The sequence below is a fragment of the Heteronotia binoei genome, chromosome 21 (assembly GCF_032191835.1).
Source record: "Heteronotia binoei isolate CCM8104 ecotype False Entrance Well chromosome 21, APGP_CSIRO_Hbin_v1, whole genome shotgun sequence".
In the NCBI taxonomy this organism is placed as follows: domain Eukaryota; kingdom Metazoa; phylum Chordata; class Lepidosauria; order Squamata; family Gekkonidae; genus Heteronotia; species Heteronotia binoei.
The window spans coordinates 55,825,492-55,838,079 of record NC_083243.1 but is presented as its reverse complement, the minus strand read 5'-3'; the positions used below and the strand labels follow the sequence as shown (position 1 = coordinate 55,838,079).

At 40.8% G+C, this 12,588-nt stretch overlaps 1 protein-coding gene across 1 annotated transcript in view; it reads left to right on the top strand.

Annotated features, from left to right (window-relative positions):
• MIPOL1 (mirror-image polydactyly 1) overlaps positions 1-12,269 on the top strand; it is a 339,211-nt gene extending 326,942 nt beyond the window's left edge. The window contains exon 12 of the mRNA XM_060262096.1: positions 11,387-12,269. Coding sequence (XP_060118079.1) covers positions 11,387-11,453 — 67 coding nt within the window. The 3' untranslated portion in view covers positions 11,454-12,269. The remainder of the gene's footprint in view (positions 1-11,386) is intronic.
• The last annotated feature ends 319 nt before the right edge of the window (positions 12,270-12,588 follow it).

The window sequence follows — 12,588 nt, the reverse complement described above, 5'->3', positions numbered from 1 at the left end:
CATATTTTCCTTAGGGCTGCACATGTGCTGTGATGCTACCACATTTTCCCACAATACAGTTTGGACTGTATTGCCATTGAGGTGGTGCAATTCCCAGCACAACCCCAAATAGCATAGCTAGCAGTTTCTTCATTCATTAGCTTTATACCTACCTTTTAGACCCCTACAATACTTGCAAGGATAATAGTAAGTGAATGCATTGCAATTTCTGTGTGCTACATGGTTATATAAGTGTTCTGGGCCTCTACTAGCCCCATGCTGTTACATTAGTAGAGAAACAACCAACAACAACTTATCTTCAAGCCTGCACCATTTTAAAGTTTTCATTCATTTTTTTAATGAGTCTGTACTGCAATATAGTATATGACTCTGCGACTGTTACAGGCTGTTATTGGACAGAGCACAAAGCTGAAATGGAGGCTCCAGTAAATCCTCCAAAGTATACAAATCTCCCCACAAGATCTGTTAAATCTGTTCTACCAAGAAACACCATGTGTCAATTATGTAGAAAAACTGCGCTCATTTAGGATGGTGACGAAGAAATAAAATGTCTCAAGTAATGGAGGAAGAGTTATTTAGGATATTCTTAAATAGTGGGGGTTTGGAAAATTGATTGGCTATGATTTAAGATTAATCATTACCCATATATTTTCTCTTGGATCAATATTAAGGTGTAATTCCAAAATGTCTATATGAGCCAGCCTTAGACTATAGAGGGTGAACGCAGTGAGATATACAAGAAGAAGGAGCATGTTACATAGAGAAAAGCTTTACCCCATAATAAGGGGACACAAATTTGCGTGAAATATTAAGAAGGAAGGAAGGAAGGAAGGAAGGAAGGAAGGAAGGAAGGAAGGAAGGAAGGAAGGAAGGAAGGAAGAAAGAAAGAAAGAAAGAAAGAAAGAAAGAAAGAAAGAAAGAAAGAAAGAAAGAAAGAAAGAAAGAAAGAAAGAAAGAAAGAAAGAAAGAAAGAAAGAAAGAAAGAAAGAAAGATGAAGAGGGAGAAGAGGTGGAAAGACAGCAACTTTGACTTTAAATGCATTCTCCAATCCTCCAGCTGGCTTGGCTTAGAGAAGTGAGAAGAAGAGTGCTTTATCCTGCCCTTTGCTACCCGAAGGAGTTTCAGAGTGGTTTATAATCTCCTTCACTTTCCCTCCCCACAACAGACACCCTGTGAGGTTGGTGGAGCTGAGAGAGCTCTGACAGAAACTGCTCTTGAGAGGAACAGCTCTGCGAGAACTTGTGAATAACTCAAGGTGACATCAACAGGTGCATGTGAAGAAGTGGGGAATCAAACCCAGTTCTTCCAGATAAGAGTCCATGCATTTAACCATTACCCTAAACTGACAGATAGCTTTTCCAAGTTGGCCGATGAGGCACTGGGGGCTTCAAGCAGCACACAGTATGTGTGAAAGAGCCACTTGTGATGCCTGAGCCACAATTTGGCCACCTTTGGAATATAGTGTGATCATTATTATTGCATAGGGCCTCTAACAAATAAAAAGTATAGTTGTACTTATGTACTTGTTAAAACATTTATATGAACGTTTGTAGACTCTTTCGGGATCAAGTGCCCTTTCGGGATCAAGTGCCCTTGATCCCGAAAGATTCTACAAACCCTAATGATGTTACCAGCCGTGAAAACCTGAAATATATGAATGTTGTTGCCACTGAGCAGATACCCATACTCCTACAATCCCTTGAAAATTTGAGAAAGCTGGGCTGTCATTTATTTATTAAGAGAATGTTTATTCCACCTCTATAGAGAACCTGCCATTTTCACACAGCCAGAGTTCTTTAGTGGGTAGAATAACCACATGCAAGGTCTATAAGCAGTAGGATTGCCAGCCCCCTGTTCCAGCCAGGAATTCCCTGCTTTTGGGGGGGGGGGCTTTGATGTGCAGCTGGCCAGCTGGGGAAACCCCAATCCCAAACAGGGATATTGCTGCATGATATCACCAATGTGATGATGTCACATGTGAGTGACATCATCATGACATCCCACCCAGCCCCAAAACAGCCCCCAAATCCCCCTACCATGATGGTGAGGGGATCTGGCAACCCTAATAAGCAACAACAACAAGGGCTCACAGCACCTCAATGTATAAGCAGTTACCTAATAAGCAGTCACCACACAGAATGGTCTCATTTGAAACCTCCCTTCAAAGTATCTCATTGGACATACACCCTTTTGAGAATTTATGGTGAATGGTTTTGGTGGGGCTGGAACCCCTATGACTAGAAGAGTATGAAAGAAGTGTGCTGGCCCCAGTACCTAAATATGACACAGGAAATAGAAGCTTTTGTTTCATTTGGATGACCTCCTGCAACAACAGAGAAGTTGACCCTAGAAACAGACTAGGTCTTTCATTTGTTGTGCATATTCATTAGAAATTCTGACATTCAGTATAACAAGAAGTACAATACACTTCACAAGGAACCAGGAAGCATCCACTTGATTGGTCAAACCCAGCATGAGGAACATTTTATGGAGCCAGGCCTTCCTTGTCTACCATAGCAGATGGGTATCATAGGGTTGCCAAATCCAGGCTGGGAAACTCCTGGAAATTTGGACAAAGAGCCTGGGGAGGATGGGGTACAATACCATAGAGTTCACCCTCCAAAGCAGCCATTTTCTCCAGGAAAGCTTACCTCTGTAGTCTGAAGATGAGCTGTAATTCCAGGGGATCCTCAGTTCCCACCTAGAGGGAGGTATCCCTATCTGAGAGAGTTTTTGTCTTGTTAAACTATTATCAACATCTGCAGGGGGGGAGCCATTGATTCTGTCTTTTCTTAGGCACTATTGTACAGTCAGAAGGTACTTCTGGATTAAAGGGTTTACAAACATCAAAAGTTGTTCAAAAATTCACATTCCACTCTCTGAAGTGAAGAAGCCACAGTATTAAAAACATTTTGCTACAGGATTACATCATTGCATCCAGTGGCCCATCTTTGAAATGAGAAGAACAGCCAGAAAATGTGACTTCAGAAGTAATGTTATTTTCATTTTACTGTAATGAAGAGCTGAAGTCACACTATGCTGGATCTTTCAGTGAGGAGCACTTAATAAAATTTGAAGTATTTTAATGAAATAAAAATATTTTAAGAAAAAATAAACTTTTAAATAAAAAATACTTTTCTCTTCCAGTGAAACTTGCATAGAATCAGGCACTAGCCATGCTTTTGGGGGCTGGTATGTACTTTCAGTCTTCAGTTCTTCTGGTAAGAAATTGAATACATATATAGTTTACTGTCCTACTTATAGAAAAAGTAAAGCAAAAAGCACAGTGGTCTTGCATTCCTTATGTATGGTGTGGTCTACCTCATTTCGATGATAGCCGTCATCATTCATTTGAAGAGCAAGAGCCATGATTGTTAAGCCTCATTATTTTCAATGAGCCCTGACAGTTTCAAAGTTAAATAGAAGACAGCAACTTTCATCCTATGGGTATTTCTTTTCAAGCATGGGCAACTCTTCATTGACTTGTCAGTTGTGCTGTTCCCTAGTGCTGGTTGGTCACATCCTCCCAAGGCTTGTAAAAAAATCTCCCCACCCATTGTATTCTCCACGTGTCACCATTTTCAGTATTTATTTTTTAACTGAAGGTGGACAAACATTTCAATGCACTGACAAATGTTTCTTCTGTTACAAAAGGAGAGCCCATGAAAAATTTGGTATAGGAAAAAATGTTTCATTAGTGAATAGCTTTCCAGTATACTTTCTTCACACACATTGATGACTGTGGATGGACATCATGAGAGGAATTTGCTTGGGTGATTAAAATGACAGAGAAGACCGACTACAGAGCTGAAACCTGACAGGGGTGTAGGGTGTGGGAGCATTACAGGCACCACGGTTATGGCAAGGGCTTGGGTCTATGTAGCAGCAGGATGCATAACTGTGCTTCAAATATGTGATGAGGTTTAGAGCACTTGTCTGCTGTGCATTAGGACTAATGATGGGGATGATAATTTCACAAGAGGAGATACTAGAGAGTTGTTGTCCACTTCTGTGAGGTGAAGTTTGGCAGGGGTAGGCTGATTCAATTAGAATGCCATTAGTTTAAAAGAAGCTGAATGAAAAAATATTGGGAACTGCTAGTGCAGAATGTGGCTTTCTATTGTCTGTCCCTAGAGAATAAAAAGCAGAACTACAGTAGGGAGTACCTTCATGGGATCAACTTCCAAGAGTAAAAGAGAATATAAAGTTCAGTGCTCATACAGTCATTCCCCTTGATGAATTCCAAGGTGTTTAAATATTTGCATCCTCTTTCACAATGAAAACTTAGAAGGAGCACAGTGTTATGCCTGTATTGTCAAATCCCATGCATACTATGTATTTATAGCATTTATATCATCTGTTCTTCTGCCATGGGATTAGAGATAGCATACTTTGGCTCCCAGGGGAACTCACATCCTAGCCCTTATCAGGTTTGCTGTGCAGTCCTAAACAAAATTACACCCTTCTAGACTTCAGTAGACTTAGAGGAGTATAACTTTGTTTAGGATTGCACTGTTGGACCTACTGAACCTCAGTATCCTTAACCTAATGACCATACCTTAAGATGCAATACTTTCTGAGCCGCCCTGAGCCTGCTTTGGCGGGGGGGGCGAGATATAAATTAAAAATTATTATTATTGTTATTTCTGTGTTTTCAATGACATATACAACAACAAGCTTATAAACACTACTCACCTGTCCCAGGGTGAAATCATCTGAGGGTTTCTTGACAACCCATTTCAACCTGCTAAGTGGTATACAGAATGTTATCACACATGAATTCCAGATGTATGGTAGAATGCGTACAGAAAAAAATAATTTTAACATGGGAGGAGAATCTTGGGGATATGTTTGACAGCTGAATTTCTTTTTCTCTCCCAGTTACATAAATTTAAGTCAGGATATGGTCAAAAAGGCAAAGTTTTTTGGCAAGAGCAACATGCTCTTGATCTTTAGCTTTTAGACCATGACTTAGAGCACTGAGTGAGCCAGCCCAGTGTAACCAGAACAGAGTTGCCCTCCATTTTTTCTCTTTGTCTAAATTATATTTTTTATGTTTCTTTTAAAACTATTTTCATCCCAATGGGGAGAAATGTGAAATAAAAATACTGAAATAATCATGTTGAAATAATTGTTAAGTAAGACCCTACATGCCCTGACCTGGGCAGCCCAGGCTGCCCTGATCTCATCAGATTTTGGAACCTAAGCAAGTTTGGCCCTAGCTAGTATTTGGATGGGAGACCTCCAAGAAATACCAGGGTCATGATGCAGAGGCAGGCAATAGAAAACAATTTCTGAACATCTCTTGCCTTGAGAACCCTACAGGGTTGCCATAAGTAATCTGTGGTTTGACAGCACTTTCCACCACCGCCAAGATCCTTCATGGAGCTAGCTTTCTTTAGATTGGATCCTATGAACCATAAATCGGATGAGTTCACAGAATGATCTCTCAACCTACAGTCTGCAGGGCCCACTAAAAAGCTGCCTCAGAAGGTTAAGGATCCCTAGGAAACAGAGTGGGAGGCCCTGAAGGAGTAATCAGATTAAATTATTGCTCAGTTTCTTACATGAGCACTGGCTCCATTCACAGAAGAGCTCCCACAGGGCATCTGGAGCTTTAGGTGAGGCCCCACCCCCATCCTCCTTCTGCCCCTGGGCAAAGCCCGAAGGCAGTGACAGAGCACATGTCAAGGCTCTGAGTAGTACAGAGAAGTCATGCTTCCCAGTTGCCATTGCTCTGCTTCCAGGGTGGACATTGTGGAGGAGGCTGGACAGCAGCCAGGCAACTTGCAGCCCAATTTGCCCCCCAGCCCATGGGCCACCTCTGCACAGGAGGGAAGGAGATTATTTCTGTCTGTTTTTCCCAATACTATATCCTACCTTTTTCAGGAGTACTGGAAGTAAAGGAAAGTGATTTTTTTGATGAGCTCCATACATTTACAATTCATTAGATCTATATACCTTTTTCAGTGCACAAAATCATCTTTTCACTGGTTTATTGCATTCATGCATTGCATAATACTTTAGGAATAGGATTGCTAGGTCCAACTCAGAAAATACCTGGGGACTTTGGGGGTGGAGCCAGGAGCAAGGTTGTGACAAGCATGATTGAACTCCGAAGGGACTTCTGGCCATCACATTAAAAGGGACCACACTCTTTACTTTACTTATTTTACTTTATTTGATTTATATCCCGCCATCCCCGCTGGAGCAAGCTCAGGGTGGCTCACAATATAAAACCACAACAGACAATTAAAATCCACAACAATGTTATAACTCCTTTTAAAGGCCTTCCCCTCATTGGAAATAATGGAGGATGGGAACCTTCTTTTGGGGCTCATAGATTTGACCCCCTGGTCCAATCTTTTTTCAAATTTGGGAAATGTTTTAAGGAGAGGCACCAGATGCAATGCTGAAAATTTGGTGCCTCTTATCTCAAAAAAAATTCCCTCAGAGCCCCAGATACCCACAGATTGATTCTGCATTATACCCTATGGGGACCAGTCTCCATAGGGAATAATGGAGTGCCCAGTGGACATTTCAAACCCCCCCCCCCCACACACACACTTCTGATAACCGTGAAGTGGATGGTGGGCCTCCAAATCAGGGGATCCCCTGCCCCCAACTGGGAATTGGCTACCCTACTTAGGAATATAATGAACTAATGAAAAACAAATTATTTAAACGTAAGCACCCTCCACTTTGACAGATCTATTAATATTCCAAAAGAAGCTTTTTTCCCCTTCACAGTGTGATGCTCAGTATGCTACTGCTTGGGACAAATAAATCTATGTCCAGCATTTAGATAACACCAGGGGTCATTTTGTAGAAAAATAGGTGGTGGAGCTCATCCAGGGATTGTTATGCAGCTGCACATACTATTCAATGGACAAGGAGGTGGAACTCTCACGAGGAGGTGGAACTCTAAGAAAGGTTCAGGAGCTGTGCTCCTGTGAGACCTGGATAACACACATAGCCTCACATAGTTATACTTCCTTCCCCCAACTCTTATGTAGGCAGCAGGAGGTTCTGAGTAGCTGCTAGGACAGCAGTTTGCACGCAGCCTTCTGTTGTGGTTCCTAAAAGGATCATGAAAAATGAAGATAATAGTATTTTATTCTCTCTGGCTTCATTTCCTGGTTATTGCTGAAAAGTCCTTCTTGCTTCCCCTCCCCTAATTGTTTTTGGATAGATAATCTAGTTTCAGGGATGAAGCTGTCTGAATAGCATAATAAAAAGGAGGGGACCTACCTATAGGCTCCTGGAAAATGTGAGACTTTCGATACCCATTGTGCACCTTTGTCTTTATCAGATCTCTCAGCTAATGTTAGTAAAGCTGAAACACAAGTATCTCAAAGCTACAGAGATCTCTTTCCATCTAGTAGAGTAAAAGTACTTGTACTTAAAATTCTTCAGCTGGCACATATGATGGAACGTCTCCCTCCCACCCACACACACACACTATATTTATAACAGGCAATTCCCAATTCCCAATGGTAACAAGTACACTGTGTACTTAACATGCTGTGTATAGCAATGCATATGCTCCCCTTTTCTCTTGTATACCTTTGTGCCATGTTTGTTTGTGGGAGAAACTTCAGAAAATGTTGGATAAAACACAGATAAACTAAGAAAATGGCTCAAATATACTCTTAGTGGAATAGCAGCAAAAACAAAACAAAACAAAAGGTATGCAGATGGAAATCCATGATACATTTAAATCTCTCCACTAGCCAGGATGAAAGAAACAAAGGAGCACCCATTACAGGAAATACCACAAGGAAGATACTTCCTTCCTAAATTGCCGCATCTCTATCCATAGGTGTAAACTCCACGCAAAGGTGTTGAATCTCCCCTGGGCAATCCATGCCCCAGGCAGTATTGACAAACTTACATGAGGGGCTCAGTTACAATGGAAGGCAGCTGAAGCACAGGACCAGCCACCCTTCTTGTATCATATTGTATCATATTACAGTTTCCATAATTCTTTCAGGCTTTGTTGCTGTTTGCTAGTATTTATTTGTGTGTTGATTAAGAATTTGTAATGAAAAAAAGGAGACACGGTTTATATAAACAATTTACAAATAAATGAATTAAGAGACTCTGAAGGAAGATACACGATTTTGAAAATCAGGCTCCCCGAAGGCAAGATTTACACACTACCAACTACTACCAGAATTATCTAAACTTATCAGAATAGGTCTTACCATACCTCTTTCCTTCTGCATTTCTGAAAGGTCGTTCTCATGTCTTTTTAGAATAAAGACCTTTCTGTGGTCCAGCACGAGACTGGCAAGGCTCAACCACATGGCTCTTCTTCATGGACATAAACAGACCTCTCAGGAAAATAATCTTAATGTCATACCTCATGAGGTCATTCAAAGAACATCAATTAGAACAAACACATTCTGTGTCATTTTAAGTATAGGGTTGTACTTAGATGAGGCCACTAATCATACCAACACATGCCAACTATTGGAGTGGAGAGGTGAAGGGAAATTGGGAAGGATAGGTGGCATATGGCAGGAGAGGGTGCTTGTAGGAGCAGGAGAAGAGGAGAAGAAGAGGGCATGAGGAGAATATTTGATTGTATTGTAATTTTAAAAGCATAATAGTTTGTATTGTTAATTAAAGCTGAAAGTTGTATTCCAGCTGTCTGAAGATCATTTGCTGAAGCCAAATGTGTTTTGCAAGTTGTACCTAAAGAGCAGAAATTAACCATGCACTGGAATGGAGTCATTTCCCAGACATTAAATTATATGACTTTTATTAATAATTTGTTCTGAATATCTGTATTTCTAATTTTTAAACAGTGTGCTAAGAAGGCAAGGTGTATATAATTGTAGGTGGCATAGCTATGAGTTTTCTTTGGGGTCATGGCTATGGACGCTGTTCTGAATTGCCTCACTTGTAGGATATCGGTTTGAAGTGAGAAGATTTCTGCTACTCTGAACTCTGTACATTGTTCAGAAATTGAGTGCACAGCAGCTGTTTTGTATTCTGTCCTGGCTCAGAGACTTCAGCCATGCATTTACCAAACAAAGACATCTGTGATGCCATAATTTAGTAAATTTTGGTACTAAGTCACCCTTATGAATAAGGCAGAAACAAGACTCCTGCAAATGAACACCCAAGAAAACTTTTTAAGAATTTTCCCCTACAGGCTTTTCTGTGTTGCCTTTCTTAGTGTCAAATTTGGGTAATTAGCTTGCCCTATGCACATGGTATTATATTTGCAGATCTTAAAGTGACTATTTTAAGAGTTAATTTCAAAAACAGGACACAGCAGATCACTGAGATACCACTATAGCCACAAGCCAATTCTCACCTTTTCCTAGGCTCAGCCCAGGCCAGGGGCATTGTTAGGGGATGCCCAGGCCCCCTTAACTTTCTGGGGAGACCCTCAAATCCTCCATGGTTGCATCTCCATGGATAGTGGCAGTGGAAGCCCTCCCTGTGATGTCACTGACTCCTCCCTATGATGTCACTGAGCTCTGATTCTTTTAAGGACCTAGCATAGCAATGTGTCAAGACCTCAGTAACTCAATTAACGCAAACAGTCCACTTTGATGAATGGCAGTTTTATTTATTCACTGATGCTACTGGTAGCAAAACGAGTTTTGCTAAGACTGGCGAGCCAGGGCAGTGGCCCCCTTATATATACTTTAACTGTTACACTTTCAAAGCAAGGTGGGAAGCAAAGCGCGGGCAAGCATAACCCCTCCCCAGTTGTCCAGTCCTTTCTCAAAACAGCTATCAGTGGTCTGGCCTTGAAGTTCTGTCTTCAGCCAGAGGAAAGGAATCTTGCTACTTGTTACAAATATAAAGAAGCAAAGCGGCAGTGCAAGGCATAGCACAATTAACAATTGGTACAGAAGCATGATTCATGGCAAGGCACTTGACACAATGTCTCTGGCTCAGCTCCAGCACTGCCCCCCCCTGGGAAATGGAAAGTCTTCATTCTTGTCTCCATCCCAGAAAAAGTATTCATTTCATTTTGAGAATATGGGCTACTTCCCCCATAAAATGGCACGGGAGCATGGACATTTGGGATGTCCCAATCGATGGGGTGAGGATTTTTATGTGTTATATTGTGTCCAAGCATCCCTGTGCAAGTATTTGGTATCTTTGTGTCAAAAAGTAATTTATTTATATTTATTTATATTTCGATTTGTATCTCGCCCTTCCCACCGGAGTGGGAAGTATCCCATCTCCAGGTGTCCCTTTTTAAGGTCTTGAGAGTAGTTATTCCTGTTACCATGGATTTTAAGAAAATTCATGACACTTTGAAGAAACTGAACTTCTCTGTATTTTTTCAGTCCAGCAAATTCTCTGAACTGAGAAGCAATGCTGTGGACTGCTGAGAGGGGTTGAAGTATTGGCGAGAATTGTTATTGGAGGGCCTGTTTTATCAATATCATTTTAGACTGCTTTATTTGTTTTATGTTTTTTATGCCCTAGAATTGTTTTTATTGGCTTGACATGGTTTATTTTTGTTTTTATTAGCTAACTGGTTTTTATGGACTTGTGGGTGTTGTCTTATTATTTTTATTGTTAGACACCTTGAGCAAATTCTGGAGAGGCAGTGGGCAATTTTTTAAATAAATAATTGCACCTGTTTTAGTTTTTCTTATATGCAGATTCACATCTGCTGACACTGTATAGACTGAATAGGCATGTAGTTGTGCTTTGAAGTTTCTGGGTCTAGTTGGCAATATCTGGTGATGGTTTACACATTTATGGGCCTTCCTAGCAAATGGCATCAGGTTCTTTGCAGTGCGCCATGACAGATAGACTGAGGAGACCTAATGAAGGGCTTCTAATTCCCTAAGGCTAACTAGCCAATGTGACTCATCATCTGTTTTGTAAACAAATGTCTACATTCCATACATATGGAGAAACATACAGTGTTCATCCAACCCATACACAGCTGAAATAGAATCGAGTGCAGGGGTGTTTTCAGAGACCAAAGAGAATTAGCTATTCCATTTAATGAGAGCAGCAGACACACAGCAAGCTTTCTTCCCACCCTCCATGAGGCAAATGTGCTGGCTGTGTAATGGCATCTCAGTAAGAAGACTCACACACAAACTGTCAAAGTACTGTGTAAACTTGGGAGACATGAGGCCCTCAGATATTGTATTTACAACGAAGTGGGAGATGAGTTAACACACTCTTCTGACTGCGACAGGGACGAGTTGTAGGTTAAAAGTTTCTCTCAAATTGTCTGCATTCTGCCCCGGGAGCCTGTCTCTGTTACAGTAATGCTTTGTTTCTTAGCTTGACCACCCCTGGGAGTATTGGTCCAGGGCAAACACTGTCTCTTTCAGCCAGGACATTCCTAATATTAGTTTCCTTCTCTCTCCTCCCTTCCCCCCATCCCAGGTTGCAAAGGCTGGTGGACGTTCTGAGGAAGAAGATTGGCGCAGGGACTATTAGGACAGTGATCTGACTGAAAACTCCAGTCTGGGGAAGCATTCACATCTGGTGACCAGGCTGCTTCATTCAGCGCTGTGTAAACACTAAAGCCTTAACTTAGCAAACAGTTGTTAGAAGTGGGACACTCCAACGACATTCCAAGCCGAGATAAAAATCAAATCATAAATGTTTAACCACTTGGCTGCTGAGTTGGGTGATTCGTCCAGCAATATCTTTACAAACATGTATTTACTTTGTAGCAGATCCATTTTGGTATAGTTAGCAAGCCCGTGGAAAAGGCATATAATTCTGTGTGCATATAATTCTGTGGACAATTGTTTCTCCACTAAGTCTGTAGTCTGCTACAAAAAAACAGTCCATCTTTGTGGCTGCATAGAGTACAAAATCTTGCAGACTGTGAGGTTGAATAGAAATATTTACATTAGTCAATGCTGCTGGAATTCAAGATGTATGGAACTGATAAGGGACACCCTGAATCAGAAATGAGTTGTGGCTAGTATCATGTAAATGTCATGTTTTTTTTCTTCAAGCGTACTTATTTTCTGCCAGCACTGCATTGGTTAATAGAAATTAAGACATGCAAACATACTGAAAAGAAAGCATATATATTGTATTCAGAAGAATTTAAGTAGTTGTATTTCAAGTAACAGGAGGCATTTCCAGTCAAATTAACAAATTATTTCAGTTCCCCTCTTAATTTGAATGTAGTAAGACCCTCGAGTTGTATATTGTTCTCTGTGTCTTACCACATGCATATAAAATAGTCCTTAGTGTGATTAACCTGCTCAATAAAGGCAAACAAGTTGGCATTACTCTCAACTAAGAAAAATACTCCAAGCCAGTTTCCTGTCATTTAGAACAGCTCCTGTAATTTCTTCCTCCAATTAACCCACTACTCATAGGCTGCAATTCTCTACATATTTATATGAAAATAAGCCCCAGTGAACAGAGTGTGGCTAACTTCCAAGTAAGCCAGCACAGGATTCAGGTGGTAATTATATTACAGACGGGTTTAAGAAGCTGATAGCAGATGAAAAGAAGTTAGAATAAGGAGAAAACGTAGTGGATAAAATGCCTATTTACTGTGACTCACTAGTTCCTGTTACCTGTAATTCTTGCCTTGCTAACTGGAGTTATCTGTCATAGTA